Here is a 23073-nt window from a genome sequence, read left to right as displayed (position 1 = left end):
TTAGCTAAGCCCACCAATTAAGCCACACCCACAGAACCGGTAGGGAAAATTTTTAGATTTCACCCCTGCCCACACCTCTGCCCTTTGGCTATCCTGCACCAAAGGGCAGAGGTGGTAAACAACCCCAGAACTTCCTTGCTTGCCATTGTTGCTTGGGATTCTTGGTATGCCTTGACTTTGGAATTTAAGAAGCTCCTGAACTGCAGTGCAGAGCCATAGCTCAACAGCACAGCATGAAAATTGCAGCTACCCCAGAAAACCTCAGCTGCTCCAGCCCCAGCAGCGTGGTATAAAACAGCCCCAGCAGTGTGGTATAAAACAGCCACCCGGGAAACCTAGCTGTCCAGAAAACCCCAGCAGCATGGAGTGACACTACAGCCCAACAGTGTGAAGCAAACACCCACTCCACAATGCAGCACATAGCTACTGCCCAGCAATGTGGCACAAAGTAGCTGCCCAGCAGCCTGACACAAAGCAGCCACCCACAAAGCCCCAGTCACCTCGCCCAGCTGCCCACACTTTCCTGTACTCTGAGATTCCTGCTGTTCTGTACTCCGCCTTACCAGATGACCTTTGCCAACTTCATGCTCCCACTGCTGATGAGGCATGCCCGTTCTGGCCCTTGGTGAGGTAGCTATCAGCCATTTGAGGCCCTCTTCCACAATTCTCTTGAGGAAACTGTCATGTGCGACCTGGGGAGGATAACCTTTGTGTGGCCAGCAATTGCCTCCCAAAGAGCCAGGGTGGGCAGGTTTGGTCAGCAACGGAAGCAAGAAGTTGGCAAAAGGCAGCTAGAGCAGCAAGGGCTGCAGAGTGCAGGGGGTTGAAAGGACATAGATGGGGAAAATATTGGAGGGAATTAAAGCACCCTTGCAGTTGTACATTCAGGTGGGCTGCAAAGCACCCAGCTTTTGATCATGTGACTGTGGGGGGCGCTGCAATGGGACTTCAGGGACCAGCTGTAAATTCCTTCATTCAGCATCACTGTAACTTTGAACTGTTACTGAAAAAATGGTCATAAATCAAAGACTCCCAGTAAAAAGAAGGTATGAAGCTGGGACATACCTTTTAGAGAAAATCCTATGAATTGTGAATCTGAAACGAGGCTTAGACTGATTTGAAAATCATTATTCCAGATGTATTGTTTAAGATACCTTCTGTTCATTTCAAAGGGAAGTATGTTCATTTCCTCAAAAAGAGGAAAGACACTAAAGGGTAAGAGCAGCTTCTGGTCATGTTAGAAGAAGAATAAGGGGTGCTGTTTCCACTTAACTGACTGGATAAGACTTCCAAGTATTAGATGGAGGAGTTATGCATTTTGTAATCAAGTCCAAACTCTGAAGGATTCGACATTACATGCCAATACTGGCCTGTCAAATATGCGGCACATGGGCCGGATATGGCTCGCACAGGCCAAACCCACCCTGGCTCCACAAAAGCAACAAATCTTGCAATATGTCACAATCTAGCCCGCAACGTGATCGAGCTTGACACCTCTGTGCTAATAAGGACTAAATCTATGTTTACATTATGATATTCAGCACAATTTATTCCTTCCTAGGATTCATAACAGAGATTATTTTATTTATTTATTTATTATTTAAATTTCTATACCGCCCTTCTCCCGAAGGACTCAGGGCGGTTCACAGCCAAATAAAATACACAATAATGTTACAATATAAACACAATTAAAATACAATTAAAAAACTTATTCAATTAACAAATTAAAATTTAGAATAAATAATAAAAACCCAATTAAAACCCATAAATTTAAAAAACTAACCCAGTCCTGCGCAGATGAATAAATGCGTTTTAAGCTCGCGACGAAAGGTTCGGAGGTCCGGAAGTTGACGAAGTCCCGGGGGGAGTTCGTTCCAGAGGGCGGGAGCCCCCACAGAGAAGTGGTCAAAGATCAAGTTATCTTTGACCACTTCCAGTGCCTTAATGATATCTCAGGAATGATCATTGTTACAACTGCACGAATCTTCCACGGCCCAATTCCAAATAGCTCAAAGCCTGGTAGTGAGCCGCAGCCCAGGGGTTTGGGACCCCTGCTTTATATGGCTTTCTACCACAATACTATTTTCAGTATCTACTGATATCTAATCAATTTCATGTTTGAGTTGTTATTTTAAAAATGTGTGCATTTTGATCTGTTTCTTTGCTTCCATGTAGAATAGTTTACTTACCTTTCTTATTTTAAATATTCTTTCTCTGTATACAGGCAAAAAAATATGAAATCTAGGAATTAATGGGATAAGGGTTAATAGATTAAAACTTCAGGATTAGAAAAATAAAAACCCTATTGTAATCATTATTACAAATCTGTTTTTTTGTTTTAGTACTTCATGGTCTTGATTTGGAAAGCGAGCACTGCATTTTTGAACACTTCAATGGAACGGTTCATTTAATACCACTCGATGGAGCACAGTGTTCTATAAATGGAATTCAAATCACAGAGGCTACACAACTCAACCAAGGTATTATCCTAGATATTTCTTTGCCTTTTCTCATATCAGATCTCTTCTACATATTTTATTGCAGTTCAGCTGTACAGATGATACATTCATGAGATGCATGTACTGTACTTTTGCAATCCAGCCTTCTCTGGTGCTTTTCAAATGTGTTTAGATTGCATTTTCTATCATTACCAGCCATCATGCTTTCATGCATCTGAAAACTGTCAGGCTATGAGGAGGACAGATAGGCAGATAAATATAGTGAGACATTGTGTGTGTACATGTGTGTATTGGTGGTAGTAGAAATGTATTTTAGTGGAGACTAAAACAGTTGGTGATTTCAAGGCATCTTAGGTCTAACCTTTCCACAAAGTGAACAGAAATTAAGTCATCCTAGCCACACATTGGAATATAGTAGATGTAAGTACCTCTTGCTTATCTTGAAGAAATTAAGCCTCACATCAGGAGAGGAAATATTTTAATTATTTATTCATCAAGATTTAAATCGCCTGCCCATCTTATGAAAAAGTGATTCTGGATCGTGTACAATAAGTCTATAAAACAAAGATATAAAAAATGATTCCTACTGAAAAATATAAAAAATCACAAAAACAGGACAACAGATGTTAACAACAAAGGAGCCATCTCAGTTCCTTGCTAGCCCCCTGAGGATTTGACAATGCAAGGACCATTGAATTCATCTGAATGTTTGCACTAAAGTTGTGCCTGCAGCAATGTTCAGTTTGCTCAATTTCATTTTCAATAGTGTCTTGAAAAAAGTTGTTCCATTTTATTTTTCCTTTATCATCCTTATTTTATCACAAAATCTTTCTCATGGCTTCTGAGTATTAACATGAAGGAAGAAGAGAAATGATTACAAGACTGCTCTAGTTTTGCATGTTGTAAAGAATTCAGTTACTCTGAGAAATGCAAGGCTTTTCATCAGTTTCCTCACCAATCTAAGGACAAAATCAATATCTCCAGCTGGATTATGGCATTCCAGATGCTTACGTGTTAACCCCTAACAGAGCATGCATCTATTTGTAATGTGTATTTCTCTCTCAGGGCTTTATCGAATACCCCCACACTATTTTATTTAAGTTTACTATCTGCATGCTGAGGAGGATAAGAAGAAATACTATGTAATTTAGGGTTCTTCAATTCTATAAGTATGTTACATTGAAACTTATGTGTTTTTATTTTTCTTCATTAGAAGAAGATTTACATAGTCTAGATTTACTAAGGCTACTAGCTTAAATATAGACAAATGACAGCTGTCATATTTCATAATAGCATTAACTTTTAAGAATCATGTATTAGAACTGTTTGTTAAATATTTTAAGTCTGGAAGTTTAGGACCTTTAAATACCTGTGTCAGAAATTTTTAATTAGCTTCTTCATGCTTAACTGTACCCTTTCATTTGAAAAATAGTATTAATTTGAAATGGTTGGACAAAGAAGGAGTTGGAGGGAACTATACTGTAAAGATAATGAAGTAAAGATTTGAGCAATGAGCATAATAAGAAGACTTGCTGTAATAAGAAGACATGAGCCATACAAGTAGTGTTGTACAGTTTAGAGAGACAGGTTTACAGGTTTAGAGCCAGTAAACAGAGGAAAGGAAATTGAGAGACAGTTACTGACCTTGTCACAGAGTGTCCAGAAAAATCAGTTATTTAAATAATTTTATTTAAAGAACTTGTATTCTACTTCCTGTTTTAAAAATCTCGAAGTAAGTTACAACCAAAATTGCTAACCTTGTACTAAACAATATTTCCTTTCCATTGTGTGTGTGTGTGTGTATTAGTTCCTGCAGTTTTCTTGCCCTTCAAGGTTTCAGAAGTGAGTTGCCATTTCCTGCTTCCTAGGGCTGAGAGGGAATGACAGGCCCAAGGTCACCCAGCTAGCTGGCTTCATGCTAAGCTGGGACTAGAACTTACTGTCTGCAAATTTTAGCCTTATGCCTTAACTACATTAGTCAATCACTTAGCATAAAACTAAGGTATGAAATTAACTATTGAAGGAATGTTTTTCTTTTCCATAGGGTACTTTTACACCAGATATGGAGATACAATACATCAAATCATAAATTGATTTATTGACAGTTTTTATACCAGGGGCCAATAAGCAATATCCAGGGAGAAGTGGGTTTACAAGTCCTCTTTGTGACTTATGCAAATCTAATTTTGTTTAATTGGTTATATTATATTGTTAGTTAATGAGCCACAACCCATTAGGATATTATTGTCAGGATGATTAATAAGATTATCCTTACTGACTAGGTTATTTATATGTGTATTAAAATATTCCATAAAGGGTGAATCAAAAGACATCATGCTTTCCTAAACACAGTGGAGCTCTTACCCCAAACAATGTCTAAGAACTTGTAGCTAATAAATGTTATTTAACTTAAACCAAAATACCTTGGTTTCCAGCACTAAACGTTTCCAGACATCTAGTTTACTCCTTAGTGACTTGCTTGCTGGCATTTTACTTATCTTGTTAGAATCTTGTTACTTTAGGCATGGCTGTAGATTCCAGCTTCTGCTGACTTTAAAGTGTGATTTCATTTATTTCACTGAGTTTACTGAAATTGCTTATCAGAATATATAGAAATGTAAATTCAGCTTAAAAAAATAGTGCTATTTTTTAAGTTGTGCTGATGACCATTAATTTTGAAAGCGATATTGCTAGGCAATTACCACTAGCATTGATGATGTTACCTAGTTTGGGTATTGAAACATCTGCAAGAAAACAACCAAGCTCAGAGAACATCAATTACCACTTTGCTGTGATGGGAGTGTTCATTGGCATCAATGACCGTAACAGTGATGCTTGCAAGAATGGGAACTCTTAGCTAGGTCATCCTTCTAGTGAGATCGAACCAGGAGGAGGAGAACTTTGGGTAATCTACCACAGGGTGGAAGGAGGATAGGTGGGTTTTGCAAACATCAGACAAACCAACTTCTATAGGAGAAGAGTTTTAAATTCTGAATCAAACTTGGAATAGCAAGCCATTTTTGTTTCACTCTGCCTATGTCTATAATGTTTGGATGAATTAGTGATGCCAGATGTTAAGACTCACAATTTGGAAGACTTTCCTCTAATTATAGGGGGAAAGCTTTGAACTTTTAACAAGCAGATCTGAAGACAGAAATAGGGCCTGAACAAAGCCTTAATAAATTCTATCAACAAAGAAACCACTACTGAAAGAAAAATTCATCTTTTAGTAGGAGATATATCATTGGAAAATAGAATGTGAGGAGCATAAACCAAGGAAATTGTCAAAAATGAACCATTTTAAATCAGATACATGTTGTATATTCAGGTCATGAAACTATATACAGGAATAATGAAATTTGACCTACAGAATTTAGAGTCAGAATATAAGATCAATGCAACGAAGCAAGTACTATACATGTAATTTATATGAAAGAGAACTGGAGGAGCTATGAATGAGAAAACCAAAGACAGAAAAGAGTCTGCCATATTTCACTTTTGTATTCACATTTGTTACCTATGCATTACTGTATTTATTTTATTTTATCGCATGTACGTAAGTAGTGGAAAGTTAACAGTGGTGTTGTGGTTCTGAGTAATGCTGCCAACCAATTCAAGACTCTGAGGCCTTGGCTTCCTCAAAAATCTGGTTTATTGGGTACATCATATCGGTCAAAGGTGAAACCAACACTGAATAATTCCTGTGTTTTTGGTGTAATTAAAGCATAGATACAGTCCACCCCGCTCGTGTCACAGGTCATGTCAGCACCCAAGCAGGTGATGAACTTCTCAGCACTCCCTCTTGAAAAGTTGCTAGGGGACGCTGATTTAGCCTTGGTTCTCAGGAGCCTTATCATTGTTATGTCTGGCACATTGGAGGAAAACATTCTACATTCCATAAGTCCCCCTCCCCACATAAGTATGGCAACTAAGACACGAAGCAAGAAACATATGGCTTCAGCTAGAGTCGTTTTGAGAGTTGACAAGTGGTTTATTTGTCTTACAAGGTGGCCTTTAGATGAGAAACCTAGATTACATAGGATAATGTAAATGTGTTTGGAGTAAAAAACATATGTTTAGGCTTTGGTTGTACTTGCAGAACGTTGGCCAAACTGTATGATAACTTAATGATGTTGTGCCGTTACTATTAGTAGGACATTATGCATGTTGCACATATGTAACAAAATCTAGTCTGCTTCTTCTTGAATTTACAGTACTAATCTACCAAAAAAAATATATCTCAATTTTCTATTCTGACCCAGAGCAACTGGTTATGATGGCAATCATGCATATATTTTCAGTTACAGTGCAGTGGCATTTATATCAGTTACATGGCAATGAGCATTAAGGAACTACTACTCCTCTTCCTCCTCCCTAATTTTACCAAGATCTCAAGAATCTTCAGACTTTATTTAACTACTATTCAGTTTGTTAGCTACTAACAAAAAAGACCATTTTATTAATTGTATGGATGTAATTAGTATCACATCCTTTTTGGTTGTGCAGTTGACTTTGAGCAGAATGACATTTCCTTCAAATGATGTTGGAAGTGCTGAAATACCTTCTTTTGCACTGTTTAAATATTCTAAAATTAACTTGTTTGTAGAAATAAATCCTACAATATTATTTTATAAATATTTAAAGTTATTAGTAGCAAAATATTAAATTATGTATAAGCTTGGTAAAATGTGATTTTTTATAATATTGTAATATAAATGTGCCATATAGAATTAATTTTCGCATTGATTTGAAACAGTTGATTGAGTGAGTATCCTTCAAAAAATAGAAAATTTAACTTTCAGAACAAGAAGAATGTTAAGTAACAAGTATCTACGTAACAGCCAAAAGAAATTATTTTATGGCATAGCTGCTGAAATTGTAACTTCAGACCTAGCAGTTGCAAAAGGAGTATACGAATTGGAAAAAAAAAACCAACCCAATGCATCACATAAATTACAGTGGGAGTATTGAAATAGCTTTACAGCTTGAAGTTATATGAACAGTAAATCTTTAATATTAGCCTGGGATAAGGTTTAGTAAGAATTGTTAGTATAGTTTTGAATGAAAAGAGAGCATAGATCCTTCTTTTCTAAGAATCGATGCAGTAGAGTCCTACCAACTTTATTACATTTTTATTTCTATAGTAGATTGAAATATTTACATGAAATTAAAGGCAAGCTGAAGTACAAGTATTTGAAGAAATGTGTAAGCCATGTCACATTAAAATTACATTTGATACTGATTTCTATCTATAAACTCTATTGACAGAACTATGCTGGAACAAGAAAATTGATAGAATTTACCAAACAGAATGTAATCACCTGGCTATATTCAAGATCACTTAGGTGATACGGCACAGAAAATCTTATGTCTCCTCATTTGTAAACCATATTCTGTTTTCATCTTGAAAATTAATTCTTCCAGCTTTTCTTGCCCTGCTGAACTATTTAATTTTCAGTCTTTTCAATAGATGCAATGGTTCATAATATTTATAGAATGGAATCTAGGTTTTTAATTTGAATCTCCAGATAATTTTTTATCTCTCCAAGTCAAGAAGAAATGTTTGAGCTATTCTTTATTTGAGTAAATTAGAGCAGAACATAGAAAGCTAACTCACTTGGATCATTCTATGCAACTTCACTCATTTATTATAAATCTAGCATTAAAATACAGTTGAGCCAAAAGCAAAAGTAATAATGACACAAAAATAAAATTATTATCATAAGCCACTATACAGTCATACGTGTCATAATTCACAACAATTGCTATTTCTTCAGGAGCAAGACAATAGTCATCCATCCTCAAGTAGCCTCCAAAAAAGCGAGGTCTTGACTGTCTTAGAAAACATCAGCAAAGATGGCACCAGCATTTTAAAAAAAATCAGATTGGGCAGAGGATAGGCTCACCTTAGGGTTCTTAATGGTGATATTCCTTAGGGCTGCTGCATTCTGTAGCTCCCATATGATTTGCAAGGGCAGCCCTATATAGAGCAAATGTGAAGGAATAGAGGAATTAGTGATGGTTTGCAAAGCTATAAGGTCTGAGAACGAACACAACTTGTACACAATATAGAGCTATGCATATAGGTTTTCCTGGCCATCCACTTCCCCTTACAATAAGCTGTGATTCGAAGAGGAGTTATTCCCCTCCTTTGACCTCATATGGAAATGAAATGAGACGGAAAAGGGGTCAAGCTCCATGATCCCCCATAGTGGAGGTCTCCAAGTTTTGAACTCTCTTCTATACATCACCCTCAAATGAAACTTCCATCAGAAACGATTACTGCAAAACATACTCCCAATTCTGACTTCACAAGGGAGCCATGCTCATTACTGAAGATAACTGAGAGATCCAGAAGGACCCAAGAAGGCCATACTGCTTCCATCCCCTGTCCGACCACAGGTCACCACAAGAGCAATCAATGTAGTCTCTTTCTTTGGCCTGAAACTAAGTGAAAAGGATTTAGATATTCTGCTTCATTGAAAGCATTGTGTAACTACAGATCTGCTGCCTTTTTAAGAACATTTCCCAGAAAGAAAAAGTTGGAAAAAGGCTAACAGTTGGGTCAAGCAATGGCAAATTGAAAAAAAGGATGCACTGCCACTTTTTTCATGTCAGGTAGCATGATCTCATCAATCAAGGATGCATTTAGCCCCAAGCACTTCATCAAGATGAAGTTACCTTTGTCAGTTTTCACCAACCAGATAGGACAAATATCTAATCCATGGTGCTGATGTTAGAGAAGATCCTGTTCATTTTTTATTTTTTGCAAATAATTTTGAAAGACTATGTGTCTGTCACTCCTTTTAAACTTGCCCAGCAGTTTGTATATGCATGTTTTTCCCTCCAAATATCTGGAAAAATAATCCCAGCACTCCAAAAACCTATCTTCCTACCCAGAATAGTTTGGATTGCTCTAAATAGGGGTGAATGGATGGCAATCTATGGAAGCAATAAATGCAAAGTATGAATGTTTTGCCACTCTGATTGCCATCATGGAGACCTGAATCTCTGCTCATGTTTGGTTGTATTTGTTCTTCTTCATCACTGATGTTGTTCAATCTATTCTGCCACTTCATCTACTGTCTCCTGGTTATGAGAAAGTAAACGTAACTGTATAGTAAAAAGTATTCTGATCATGGTCAAAATACTTATAAAGCATATATCTGAATGAAATCTCTGCACTAACTCAGACTTATCCTTCCTATACAGAAGAGGAAATCCAAGACAAGGCTGTACCACAGCCCTGCATGGAAACAAGCTGTGGCAATATCAAGTTCCAGTTTTGTTCTCTACATTTTTCAAACATGGACCCCAGGTTTTATTCAATTTTCCCATTAATCTATTTATTGGATGATAACATGGAACGGATATGAGATGTTCCATGTTGTAAGTAGCTCATAATGTCCACATGATCTCTTGACAGAAAAGTAAGTTGCTGTATCTGTCAGGATCACTATTGTTCAACCCATTCTTGCAAAAAGATTAATTAATATTTGATTTACAGTCTTAGTAAAATTCAGTTTAGAACTGCTGCCTTAGTCCACTTAGTGGTGAAGGCCACAAAAGTTGATATAAAGTGGTTGTCCTGAGAGATCTAGTTGGAGATTTGTCTTATGTTGACTGTATATCTGCCAATCTCTGGTATAGAGCTTCCATGATAGGGAAGGATTATAAGATGTGATTATTCCTGCTATTCTCCACCCTCTGGTAAACTTCACAGGATTTTAGATGTTCAGTCACCTCCCTGCCATATTCAGTCTGGAATAAAAAAATAAATTGTTCATTCATTCATTCATTCATTCATTCATTCATTCATTCATTCATTGGTTCTTCTCATACTCTTTTGTCAAGTGGGTAATTATGTGTTAAGCTTGATATACTTATGAAAATAGGCACATAAATCTCTAGGCACATAAGACACTTTCTTGAGGCACTAAATTGGAAGGGGTGGTCTTGGTATTCATAAGACCCTTTTAACTTTTATGATTATGTCATTGCATGTAATTATTAAAATATGGGTGAAAATACTATTTCTGAGGCAGAGTATCATGGATTGCTCTGTGAGAAATTTTGTCTTGCCAAACTTCTAATGCAGGTGATCAGTTAATGCAGCAATTGATATGGTTGCTATTATATAGTACAGTTTATTCAAATAATCTGATACAATTACAATGCTCTCTGTGAGTTTTTATGAGCTTCTATACATTTTTCTTTTCAAATATATATGTGTTTCTTTGTGCTTGTTGAAAAATAAATATTAAAAAACATATGGTTATGATGACTAAAATATACTCTATTCCACTTGAATCATTTCAAAAAGCCTGGAGGATTTCTTTTAAATTGGGAGAAAAGTTTATTGCCAATAAATGGTTTTCTCTTGCTCTTAAAACATCTGAGCAAGCAATTTTACCCAGCTTAGAATATAAACATCATACATTTCATTTTTAAAAGTGGCAGTCTACTGCTCATTTTCTAAAAAATGTATTTTTCATTCCATGATGGAGTAAACTAATTGTGTTTTAGTCTGAATTGAAAAAATATCTGTGCCTTTGGTTTGCTTATGGCTTCAATGATTTTCTTGCCAGGTGCTGTAATATTACTTGGGCGGACAAATATGTTTCGATTCAATCATCCCAAGGAAGCAGCCAAACTGAGGGAGAAAAGAAAGGTGAGGTTATTGAATACATAGCAAACTTCCATTTCTTCTAAACTAAGTACCTGATTGATCTTGGTGCAATAATTGGAATAAAATTAAAGTACAATGTTTATGCTCCCCACCCCAAAATGTTCTTACACAAAAATTATTGTCATGGAGGAAATCATCTATGTAGTTACAAGGAATCAAAACCAATTTGATGGCATATAATTGATCAATCAGTCAAATAACCATTAACTTTTCTGTTGTCTTTAACAGAGTGGATTGCTTTCTTCCTTCAGTTTATCCATGTCAGATCTTTCAAAATCTTGTGAAAACCTTTCAACAGTTATGCTGTATAATCCAGGGTGGGTTTTTTCTCAAATACTTTTTTATGGCTGATATCATTATTTGAACATATAATTATTTTTAATTATCCTACAAGTATGCAAATAATATGTATTAATATTAATTGTTAAGAGAAAATGGAGAAATGTGAAAATCAGGTAGAAGAAAATCTGCTTGATAAATATTCTAACAGCAGAACTGTCTTTCTACAGCTTGAATGAGCTGAGCACCTTTAAAATCTGCCTTTTCAATCCAGAGATCACTTGAGGAGGCCAAAAGGCATGGCTAATGGCCTATATTTGTTTAGAGACTCTAAAAACTATTATATCCCTTCGTTATGCTAAGAACTATGGTCAAATTGTGAGCATCTTATTCAATATGAGTACTAACAGACTACTATCATTTTACTCCGAATTATAAATAAATTTAATCTTTGTTTTTAGGACGTTGTAGGTATCTCCCAACCAAAATACTTTGAATAATAATCTTATATTAAGAAGTGGCCCCAAAAGTTTGAAGATGTAAAATCTAAAAGGAAAAGGAAAATGCGGGATTTTTAAAATATGATTATAAAGAAATACATAAATATATGGTTTATTTAAAATGATAATATTTTTAAAATTCTGTGCAGTTGATTGTATTAATTGTAATTGTATGTAACTGTATTAGTGTAAAGCTGTGCAACATTTACTGTGATCCAGGTTGAAGTATAACTGCAAAATAGCAATTGCAATCGTTAAAAGGATTCCCTTGTTTCATGTATGAACTTTAGACCACTACATAGATGGTTAGAACAATTTCTCCTGATAATATTTGTTTCTTGCACAGGTCAGGTGACCGGAAATATCTCTTCCCTCTTCTGGGTGAAAAAAAAATAGCTTACAACTCTTAACTATTTGCACTTTCATAGGTAGGGTTCTTTTTCAAAGCTACTGCTTGTATCTCAGTAATCTAGTTAGTATTACAGCCTACTTCTTTTAACCTAATACAGTCTACTTTTAACTTAATGCAGCTATGTCTGTAATTTACTTCTGCTTAATGTGTTTTCGATCTCCGCTGTGCAGAGCAGATATATCTGTCACTTCAAATGGTGGTAGTGGGGAATAAGGCATTCAATAAAATGTCAAATTTTGCTCTCTAGCCTCCAAGTTGCTTATTCTTTTAGCTTGTAAAAAATGTTCTATATTCACTCTCTGTATTTTTGCCACCTTTGGTGGGCAGGAGGTGGGGGTAGGCATATAAGTTCTTGAAGTTCACTTACGTTTCCCAGAGTTGCAGTTTGCTTGAGAGTAGATTTGCTATTTAATTAAACCACCACCACAGCAAAAGACATATTAAATGCAGTCATTTAATATGACAGGTAATTTGCTCCCAAGAAAAATGGCCCCTCAGTGTCAGACCAAAGTCTGTCTACTTCAGCATTCTTTCTTCAAGAGCGGCCATAGATGATTTCTGGGAAGCACACAACCAGCCAGGCCTGGGCATAGTTTGTCTCTCATTGTTTGCACTTGAAATCCTTTTTTCTCTGACCCTTATGTAGCTGCAGTCATTAACAGGCATTAATCAGCTTTAAGTTTCTAAGTGTGATGGCCCAATAAAAATCTGGAAAATCTTGTGGGGGGGGAAAAACTCGAGGTTTCCCTGGAGCTTTTTCCTGTAAGGCTTATTATGTTTGTTGCCAGAGACATTGAAAAATTGGATTATTTCCTAATATTTGATTTTCAACTGAAGCATAAGTTAAGGTGCAGAAACAATTATTGCCAAGAAATCAACTAACATTTTAAAGTGTGGCAAATCTTTATTTATTTTACAATATTTATAACCTGTCCCAATTCCAAAGGCTTCGAGTGGCGGGGGAGAAAAACATTAAAAAAAGAAAAAAACCAAAAGCGTAACAATGGATAAGTAAATGTAATTACCAAAAAAGAACCATAGCAAGCAAAGATAAAACCCCAGATGGATAGACACAGTCAATCATTTGGAATTTGAAGCACATTAACATAAAACAGCTTTAACCTGTTTGTGCAACTGTAGCAAATTGGAAGTTGCACAAAGTTCTAAAAGAAGAGAGTATTCCATAAGGTGGTGGTGGTGGGCTGTTACAGAGGTGATTGCCATTCATTCATGCTCTGTGGGTGTCATGACAGGAATAATTTTCTTTAGAAGAAGAAGAATCGGCTGATAGAAAGTATTTCAGATTCAGCAAATGAGGCTTATTAGATGTATTCAGAATCTTGTTCCATCTTTCCACAACTTTCCTCCTGAAAATTAATGTTGTCTGTATCTATTCCATAGTGTAGAAGATAAAGTCCTGTGTTGTTGTTTTTGTTGTTATGTGCGGTAATCTGCAGTTAGATTTATACTCAAAGACTGGTAGAAACTTAATAATGCTTCATCAGGTTCATGCTTCAGAACATAAGATTTATTAAGGTAGCATCTAGGCAACTCTGTGTAGGATGAGGGGTTTTTGTTTGTTTGTTTGTTTGTTTTGCAAAATTCAGATGTTCAGGTCCAATAAATTTGATAATTCCTGTTATGGAGGGAATCTTTTAGGTATTATTCCAAGGGCTCTAATCACAAGTGGTATAACAATAGATTTCTTTTTCTATAAGTGTTTTACTTTGATCTGCAAGTCCCAATACTTTTTCTACTAAATTTTTTCCACTTGTTTTTCCTCAATCCTAGCATCACACAGTATAGCAATATCAATGAAGCAGTCTTTCTTCTTTTTGACAAAGAAGAACTACACTGAGAGTGTATGCACCAAGACAAATTCCTTGTGTGTCCAATCACACTTGGCCAATAAAATTCTATTCTATTCTATTCTATTCTATTCTATTCTATTCTATTCTATTCTATTCTATTCTATTCTATTCTATTCTATTCTATTCTATTCTATTCTATCCAGCAGGCTGTGAACAAGGTGCATGTCTGTTTCGATCTTAAAGTCCCATAAGATTTTAACCAAAACCTTCTCACATGGTGATCTCAGTAGTCTCCCCCTTATCCCTCCTTACTGCTTCTTTCTTAAGTGATTTATAAAATTTCTTATGCTCTCTGAGTCATCAGAAGGAACCTAATCAATTGTCCATCAGAAAGGTAAGCACTGCAGTAAGAAGGACATTTTTTTTTGCTTTATGGCAACCTGTGTCAAACCAAGGTTTGCATCTTATACGAAGGAGGCTAGAATTAATTTAGGAAACTCTAGATGGTGAGGCAGTAGTGAAATCTGAACCGGTTTACTACCGGTTTGCTGGCTGTGCGTGCGTGATGCATGCACGCATGCACAGTGTGCATCATGCACCAGATGTGAGGTGCGTGCATGGGCACATGTAGCACACACCAAAAGGAGGCACGAGGTAAGCAGAACAGCGCGTGGGGGGGTAATCAGCTGTGGCGTGCGATCTTATTTTTTTTACTTTTAAAAGCATTTTTTTACAACCTATTCGGCCAAATAGGTTGTAAAAAATGCTTTTAAAAGTTAAAAAGGCTCTGATGATCAGGCAGCTCAGCTGTGATGTCAAAGTTTTTTTTTTATCTTTTAAAAGCATTTTTTACAACCTATTTGGCCGAATAGGTTGTAAAAAATGCTTTTAAAAGTAAAAAAAAATAAGATCTGACGATCGCGCAGCTCAGCTGTGATCATCAGAGCCTCTTTTTTTACCTTTTAAAAGCATTTTTTTAAAAGAAGCGACAAGCGGGCAATTGGGTGGGCATGGGCGGGGGCAGGGGGCAGGGATTTTTGCTACCGATTCTCCAAACCAGCTGCCGCCATTGCTATCGGATCGGCCTATCTGGTCCGAATCTGGAGCATTTCACCCCTGTGGTGAGGCCTGAAAAATGTGGATAATAGTCTAGTAATGTGATAATAACACCTGTTCAGAGGAATCTAAAAAAAATTGGGAGTGGAATTGAAAGAGAGTCCCAAAGGTGCTTTTTTAGGAGACAACTGGACTATCTGGTTTTTTTCTTTGAAGCTGTTTCACTTCTCATCCAAGAAGCTTCTGCAGCTCTGACAGAATAATGGGGAATGGAAGGATTTATATTATTTGCAGACAGCTGGTCATTTGCATCCTTTTAGAGGGTCATTGAAGCACTTGGCGATTTATCTGTGTCCTCAAGGTCACTGAAAAGACTTTTAGCTATACAATTTGGGATGAACACCCTTTGAATGGTGTGGGAGTCAGAATGGATTTCCAGAGGAAAAGTTGCAGACTACAGGAACCAGGAGCACTACTCATGTGACCCTGAGGATTAACACATTATGTGGCTTAAGTTGAAACAAATGGCCAAGGCCCATACTTGCACATAGCCCCAACATAGTCACAGAGATACTACGTTTTATAGTGACAATTGCACAGTCTTAATATGCATCAAACGATCAACACAGCCAGTTCCTCTATGAGCTCATGTCTCTCTTGGGTTTCTGTTTCTGTAAAGCAATGTTCTGAAACACCCTCATCTGCTGAAATTGAAGACCATATGAGGCTAACCAGATCATCAATGGAGGTATTGGACACCAACCCTCCTATGATGATGGCTCAATCTCCATTGTTTTTTGGCACATACCTGGCAGGAAAGTGAAGAACACAGATATCTCTTTTCTGGAATATATTAGCTTGGTTGGTATTTTGATCCTCCAAGGAACATGGGCCATAGATGATATCTTTCTCTCTAGATATACTCTGTAGGCACTCAAGACTCAACACATTAAAAATGGAAGGCTCTCAGGAGTTTGAGGATATTAGAAGTAAAAATTAAGCATATTTTAAAATATTCAGCTAGCAATTATATATTTATTTCCGAATGAAGTATATTTTGACTTTTAAGTATTCATATTTTCAACAAGTGAACTATGATATGAATAATATAATCTAAATTCTAATAAAATGATTGCATATCTATAAAGATAGTTTTTAAATATAAATTCTTTTCCCATCTTTTTATGTGCATGTACAATTTTTCTTCATCTTTGATTCACAATTCTATCAAAATTCCAACTGAGTTGAGATCTAATAAAGTGATCATGTATAACACAAATGCACTAAAAGTAGAAGTATTAGTTGCATGTATCTGTTCCTGATTTACAGAAAAAATCCATCTTCTATGTACTAAATTTCCAATATATATATAAATTGTATCTTAACTGTTTGTTGCTTGCAATTTCCCCTGGAAAATTGCACCTGAAAGTTGGGAAATCTGAATCTTTTGCAATGGGTTTCTAAATATAATAGCTAGTATTTTATTAATAATGTCCTTCATATTTTCTTTTTATCTATCTATGAAACATTTCTGTTTTATAGGTGTTACTGCTGTTTTTCTTTTCGCTTAATTGATTACTGTACTTTATTTCTCTCCACATCTTCTGGCAGCCTTTTCCCTATAAAAGGACCAGTCTTTTTAAGGTAGAAAAAAATTAAATTCTTTATATTGAGTGCTTTACTTGCATGGATCTAACATGTAGAACCAATGCTGATCATTCTTCTCTCATGTTTAATGTTCCTCTAACTTGGCTACAAATTAGATTGTACATAAAACTCATTTTGTTGAACATATTAAATTATAGACATGCAGTTCTAATAATTCATCAACATTATCTTTCAAAAATAATGTAGCTCTTTCCTTTTTGAAACAACAGATTAGAATTTGAGAGACAACAAAGAGAAGAACTAGAAAAATTAGAAAGTAAAAGGTAACTTATGTTAATATGTCTTTGTAAATTTATATTGTTGATAAGTGACAAGAGAATTTTTGATTTTGCTAGAATATTTTAATGATAAAGCTTTGGGGTTACAACAAGCAGATTTCACTCTGTATTATTAACTTCCTAACAGTTTTCTTTTAGAAAGGTCTAATGGCATTTATGTTGCAATTCAATTTGATTTTATTTGAGCTTTGTAATAATCATAGGAACAGATTTCTAAAGCCACTTAATCTCTTATCATCAGTGGTTTAGAGATGAAGTCTAATACACAAGATTACCTTGGCTCTTGTCCAGATGGAACAATTCGGACCATTTTGCATATATTATTGGACTGTCCTTTTTTTCAAACATTAGATTTATTTGTGTACTCTTTAACCTCATGTTATGTTTGGTCCAGAGGTGGGTTTCAGCAGGTTCTGACCAGTTCTGGAGAACTGGTAGCGGAAATTTTGAGTAGTTCAGAGAACCGGTAAATACTACCTTTGACTGTCCCCGCCCCCATCTATTCTCTGCCTCCGGAGTCCCAGCTGATCGAGAGGGAATGGAGATTTACAGTATCCTTCTCCTGCCACATCCACTAAGCTATGCCCACCAAGCCACACCCATAGAACCGGTAGTAAAAAATTTGAAACTCACCACTGGTTTGGTGCAATGAGTACACTACTCTAATTTTGGTAACAGACAGTTTATAGAAATCTTCAGAAGGATCGCTAAATTTTGTTTGATTATAATGGCTGTGAGAAGGCTTTGACTTGCGAAGCCTGTAATTCTATTACTTTTCTGGACTTCCTTCCACCATTTTATTTTTATTTAATTGAGTTGTAATACATTTGCTATTTTGCTCTTTGAGCACAAGAAAATTTTAACTATCTTTCATGAAGAACAAAGACAACATAATTCCATTAGGACAATGTTATTTCTACGATTGCAATAGAAAATCAATTATGAGAACATAATTACATAATAGAGATTAAATCTACAGAAAATATTGCTTCAGAGATATGTAACTTTCATTCCCATAATTTTGTATCCCATATATTTTAATATATTTGATATTTATTTAAAAACACACAAGACTGAATTATTCAGTCATGGAATAGTATCAAAATCTACAGTGTCAGCCATGGAAGTGTGATCCAAGCCCACTCCTTTTACACATGTATACATTGTAACTGTTAACTTGCAGATGTTGATCTCTCTTCCAAATGTCACTGATCATGCAAAGATCTCCCACAAGCCTCACACCCTTTTTTTCCAGGGATATTTTTAAAAAAAATCAAGGGTGTGCTTTCTATGTAATCCAAAAATTTGGTGTACACAACAACAACAGCAAACAGTATTCTAGGCTAAATTAGAAAGTTGAAAAAGAAGGCTGTGGACAAACACAATAATGGCAAATCATTGTAATTTTATTGCCAAAAAAAAAAAAAACCAATCCCCACCAACCCAGAGATATTTGTAAAATCACCAGAACATGAACTCTGTTTGGGGGAGACTTTATTTGGATCAAAATCATGGAAAGAGAAGGCAGTATAGAGAATATTGAAAGCATTCTAAATTAAATTCTACATAGGAATGTTTCTGCTGATAAAACAAAACATTGCCCTATGCATATTTTCCTGAACATTCATAATAAAGGTTTTTAAATATGTCATAAGTATTCTGGCATTTTCTACATTTATATGTAGAATGTTATATAGAAATTATTTATTTTAAACATTTATATAGCCATCCATCTTACAACAAATTCTGGGTGGCTCCCAATCAAAAATTAAAACTATATAAAACCATATTAAGAGTAAAAATCAATCATATTAAAAACAAAAACTAAGTCAAGCTTCCAATATGAAGTCACCTCATCCCACTTCTTCAGAGCTTTATGGAAGGCTAGGGTGGTAAAGACCTGCCAAACTTCAGGGGGACGAATGCAGGGGCTGCCATGAGAAAGGCACGCTTCCTACCTCGCATAAGATGTCTGTAGTACTAGGAGGTGCCTGCCTATCTGACCTGGCAGGACAGGTAGATATCCCTGTGGAAAGACTGTCCTGCAGATAACATAGCCTTGTAGCATATAGGGCTTTAAAGATGATAACTAGCATCTTGAATTGCATCCCCAAAAGAAACTGGAAGCTGGTACAGCTCTCACCCCATAGGTGTTACATGGACAAATCTAAGAGCACCCATCATTGTACATGCTGCTGCATTTAGACCAGTTATAGTTTCCGGGTGATCTTCAAGGGCAGCCCCAAATGCGCTGCAGAAATCCAAATGGGAGGTGATCGAGGTATGAATAACTATGAGCAAGGCCTCCCAGTCCAGGAAAGGATACAGTTGATGCACTGGATGAATTTGTGGAAAGGCCCCCCATATTCTCAGCTACTACCTGCTCTTCAAGCAGGAGCCATGAGTCCAAGAGGCCCCCCAAATTGTGTCCTAGCTCAGTCCATGGAAGTGCCACCTTATCTAAAGTCAAAGATGAAATGTATTGTTGTTTTAATCATCAAGGGTTGTTTCTCAATATAATATAATATATAAGAAATATAATTCTTCAATTTAATTCTTGAAATATGTCAATGTTATATTTTTAGGTAACAGTCATTAGGTATATCTTTAGATAAATAAAATCTCTTTCATTAAAACATTTTAGGAAACTCATAGAAGAAATGGAGGAGAAACAAAAAACTAACAAGGCTGAATTAGAAAGAATGCAACAAGAAGTAGAATCACAACGTAAAGAAACTGAAATAGTTCAGCTGGAAATCCGAAAACAAGAGGAGAATCTTAAGAAGAGAAGCTTTCACATAGAAAACAGGATGAAAGATTTATTGGCAGAAAAGGAAAAATTTGAAGAGGAGAGATTACGGGAACAGCAGGAAATAGAGCTTCAGAAAAAGAAGCAAGAAGAAGAAATTTTTGGTAGCGTTAAAGAAGAACTTCAGCGATTACAAGAGCTTAATCAAAATGAAAAAGCAGAGAAAATGCAGATCTTTCATGAACTGGAAAAGCTTAAAAAGGAAAAAGAAGAACAGTATTTAAAATTAGAAGTGGAGAAAAAGAGATTGGAAGCTCAGGAAAGAGAACAGGCATTGTTGGTGGCAAATCTAGAAGAACAGCTTAGAGACAAACAAATCATGATACAGCTGCTAAAAAGAGGAGATCTGCAACGAGTTGAAGAAGAGAAGAAGAACCTGGAAGACATCAGAGAATCTCTCTTGCGAGTCAAAGAAGCCAGATCTGAAGCAGAGGAGGATTGTGAAGAGTTAGAAAAGGTACAATGTAACTTCATGGATTTTAAGAGAAAACAGCTAGAACAATTGACTAATTTAGAGGGAGATTTGGTGCAAGAAAGAAATCATCTAGAAAAACAGATGATCGAAGAACAAGAAAATCTGGATCATTTAAAACAGGTACACACAGAGCATTTAAATTTTGACAAAAACACACCAGATACTGCTTTAGCTGTGGAAGAATGTAACAAAATAAGATCGTGTGAATATAGGTTGCACCATAAGGAACGACAACTTCTGTATCTCATCAATAATCACTTACCAGCTTTGCTGGAAGAAAAACAAAGAGCTTCTGAAGTTTTAGACAGAGGCTTGCAAAGCTTGGACAATACACTTTATGAAGTGGAAAAAGAAATGGAAGAAAAAGAAGAACAGCTTGCCCAATACAGAGCTAGTGCCAGTGAGCTGCAGCAGCTTCAAGAAACATTTGAATTCACGGCCAACATAGCTCGTCAAGAAGAAAAGGTTTGGAAAAAAGAGAAAGAAATTCTCGAATCAAGACAAAAACAGCAGCGGGAGGCACTGGAACAAGCAGTGGCTAAGTTGGAAAGGCGGCACTCTGCTTTACTGCGCCATTCTACCCTAGAAATTGAGGAGCAAAAGCAGAAACTTGCAACTTTGAACAACAGTTGTAGGGAACAGGCAGGCTTGCAAGCAACAGTGGAGGCCCAGCAAAAAGCCCTGGAACAAGACCGAGAAAAGTAAGAAGGATCAATTTTGCCCTGAACGTATTACATTACAAGCACATATTGACATTCCCTCTATTTTCATTGAAAATAGTTTTGGTGCTGCAATGTCAATGGAAATATCCTGATTTTATTGTAATTGTCTTACTTCTCCAGAGATTTTTGGGTCAATAAAGCAATGCAGTATTGCTTCCTATGTAACTGCATCCAAGGAAGAAAAGTCCGTCTCACCCCATTTATATTTTAAGATCAAACACGTTAAATATAATAATATTTCCAAGATTGTGTACAGTTTTGCCCTCAAACATTTTAAATTCAGTTTCTTGGCTTCTCCTTTGTTCACAAAATCATTAAGTTCTTTTGATGAGGGTTTTTTTCCCTATCCTTTTGGGGAAATATCTAAAGCCCCAAAATAATATAGAACAAAATCTATTCATATTTTGAGAACTTTAAGGAAATGTGGACTTATGTGGAAAATGATTTATGTAAATGTGGCTATTCTACAGAAAAGAATGAGTGATCCCATCTTTATCTTTGAGGCTGAATATACATACCTGAATAATGAATATAATCATTTCTGTAGAAAGCACATTCTTGCAAATATCCTTTGGTAGCTTGATGGAACTGAAAAAGCCAAATTCAAAAAAAGTTTTGTATTAATAAAAATTCCTTACTATATTTTAATGCAGTTTTAAATGATTATGCGTGTGTGTCATATGCAGTAAGGTATGCAAGTTATTTTGTTTTGCACTGTTGCAAATATGAGATAGTATATATTTGAGAAAAATATTGAAAATCCTGAAAGCTAGAACTCCAAACCAAACAATCTTGTGTTTTTTTTAATTTAACAATACATAAAATACAATTTTATGGTAGATTTCAATGAGGTATCAATTGACAATAGACTTTCAGGTATACTTAAAAACATTCACATTCCTCAGTAGTTGAAATACTTTAAACAACATTTTAAATTACATCTGCTGTAATTTAAATACCGTAATTTGACTTTTGCCAGTTCCTGTAAAATGATTGAAATCATGATTTAAGTTCTAAAATAAAGCAAATTTGACGGATGTTACTAATGATCTGAGTCTCACAGATAACTCTTTAACGACCTAAGATATTTCCTTTGAAAGTTGCTACTGATCATTAGTGTAACTAATATATTCACATCCCAGTGTAGTTTCCTGTTGACAAATAATTATTTGATATTTGAACAGTTTAAAAACCTCTTTTTGTTAATATATTTATATAGTGAAGAAATGTCCTCATCTGGTAATATTCTATTTGTATCTTGTTTTTGTCAATTTATACTTAAACATGCTTTGAAACAATACACTAAAATAATGCCAAAAAAATGATCTGCTTAAGGCAGTATAAGCATTTTATAGGCAATGTCGTTTTGCCTGGTGGCATCTTTCCTACTCATTTTATTTATGCTTATATAACCCCCTAATTTCATAGCTAAGTTTGAAAAATCCTGAAAGCTAGAACTCCAAACCAAACAATCTTGTTTTTTTTTTAATTTAACAATACATAAAATACAATTTTATGGTAGATTTCAATGAGGTATCAATTGACAATAGACTTTCAGGTATACTTAAAAACATTCACATTCCTCAGTAGTTGAAATACTTTAAACAACATTTTAAATTACATCTGCTGTAATTTAAATACCGTAATTTGACTTTTGCCAGTTCCTGTAAAATGATTGAAATCATGATTTAAGTTCTAAAATAAAGCAAATTTGACGGATGTTACTAATGATCTGAGTCTCACAGATAACTCTTTAACAACCTAAGATATTTCCTTTGAAAGTTGCTACTGATTATTAGTGTAACTAATATATTCACATCCCAGTGTAGTTTCCTGTTGACAAATAATTATTTGATATTTGAACAGTTTAAAAACCTCTTTTTGTTAATATATTTATATAGTGAAGAAATGTCCT

At 35.6% G+C, this 23073-nt stretch overlaps 1 protein-coding gene across 7 annotated transcripts in view; it reads left to right on the top strand.

The window, feature by feature from the left end:
* The window catches only part of KIF16B (kinesin family member 16B), a 158531-nt gene that overhangs the window by 79330 nt on the left and 56128 nt on the right, over nt 1-23073 (top strand). For 5 of the 7 annotated variants that reach the window (XM_058181929.1, XM_058181946.1, XM_058181910.1 and 2 more), the window contains 6 exons: nt 2343-2480; nt 11048-11130; nt 11377-11465; nt 16818-16850; nt 17084-17137; nt 19797-21137. In XM_058181929.1, the coding sequence (XP_058037912.1) occupies nt 2343-2480; nt 11048-11130; nt 11377-11465; nt 16818-16850; nt 17084-17137; nt 19797-21137 (1738 nt within the window). The remainder of the gene's footprint in view (nt 1-2342; nt 2481-11047; nt 11131-11376; nt 11466-16817; nt 16851-17083; nt 17138-19796; nt 21138-23073) is intronic. The other 2 variants (XM_058181937.1, XM_058181901.1) reach the window with 1 other exon arrangement.

Source organism: Ahaetulla prasina, chromosome 1, assembly GCF_028640845.1.
Source record: "Ahaetulla prasina isolate Xishuangbanna chromosome 1, ASM2864084v1, whole genome shotgun sequence".
Lineage (NCBI taxonomy): Eukaryota > Metazoa > Chordata > Lepidosauria > Squamata > Colubridae > Ahaetulla > Ahaetulla prasina.
This window is presented reverse-complemented; position numbering and strand designations above follow the sequence as displayed.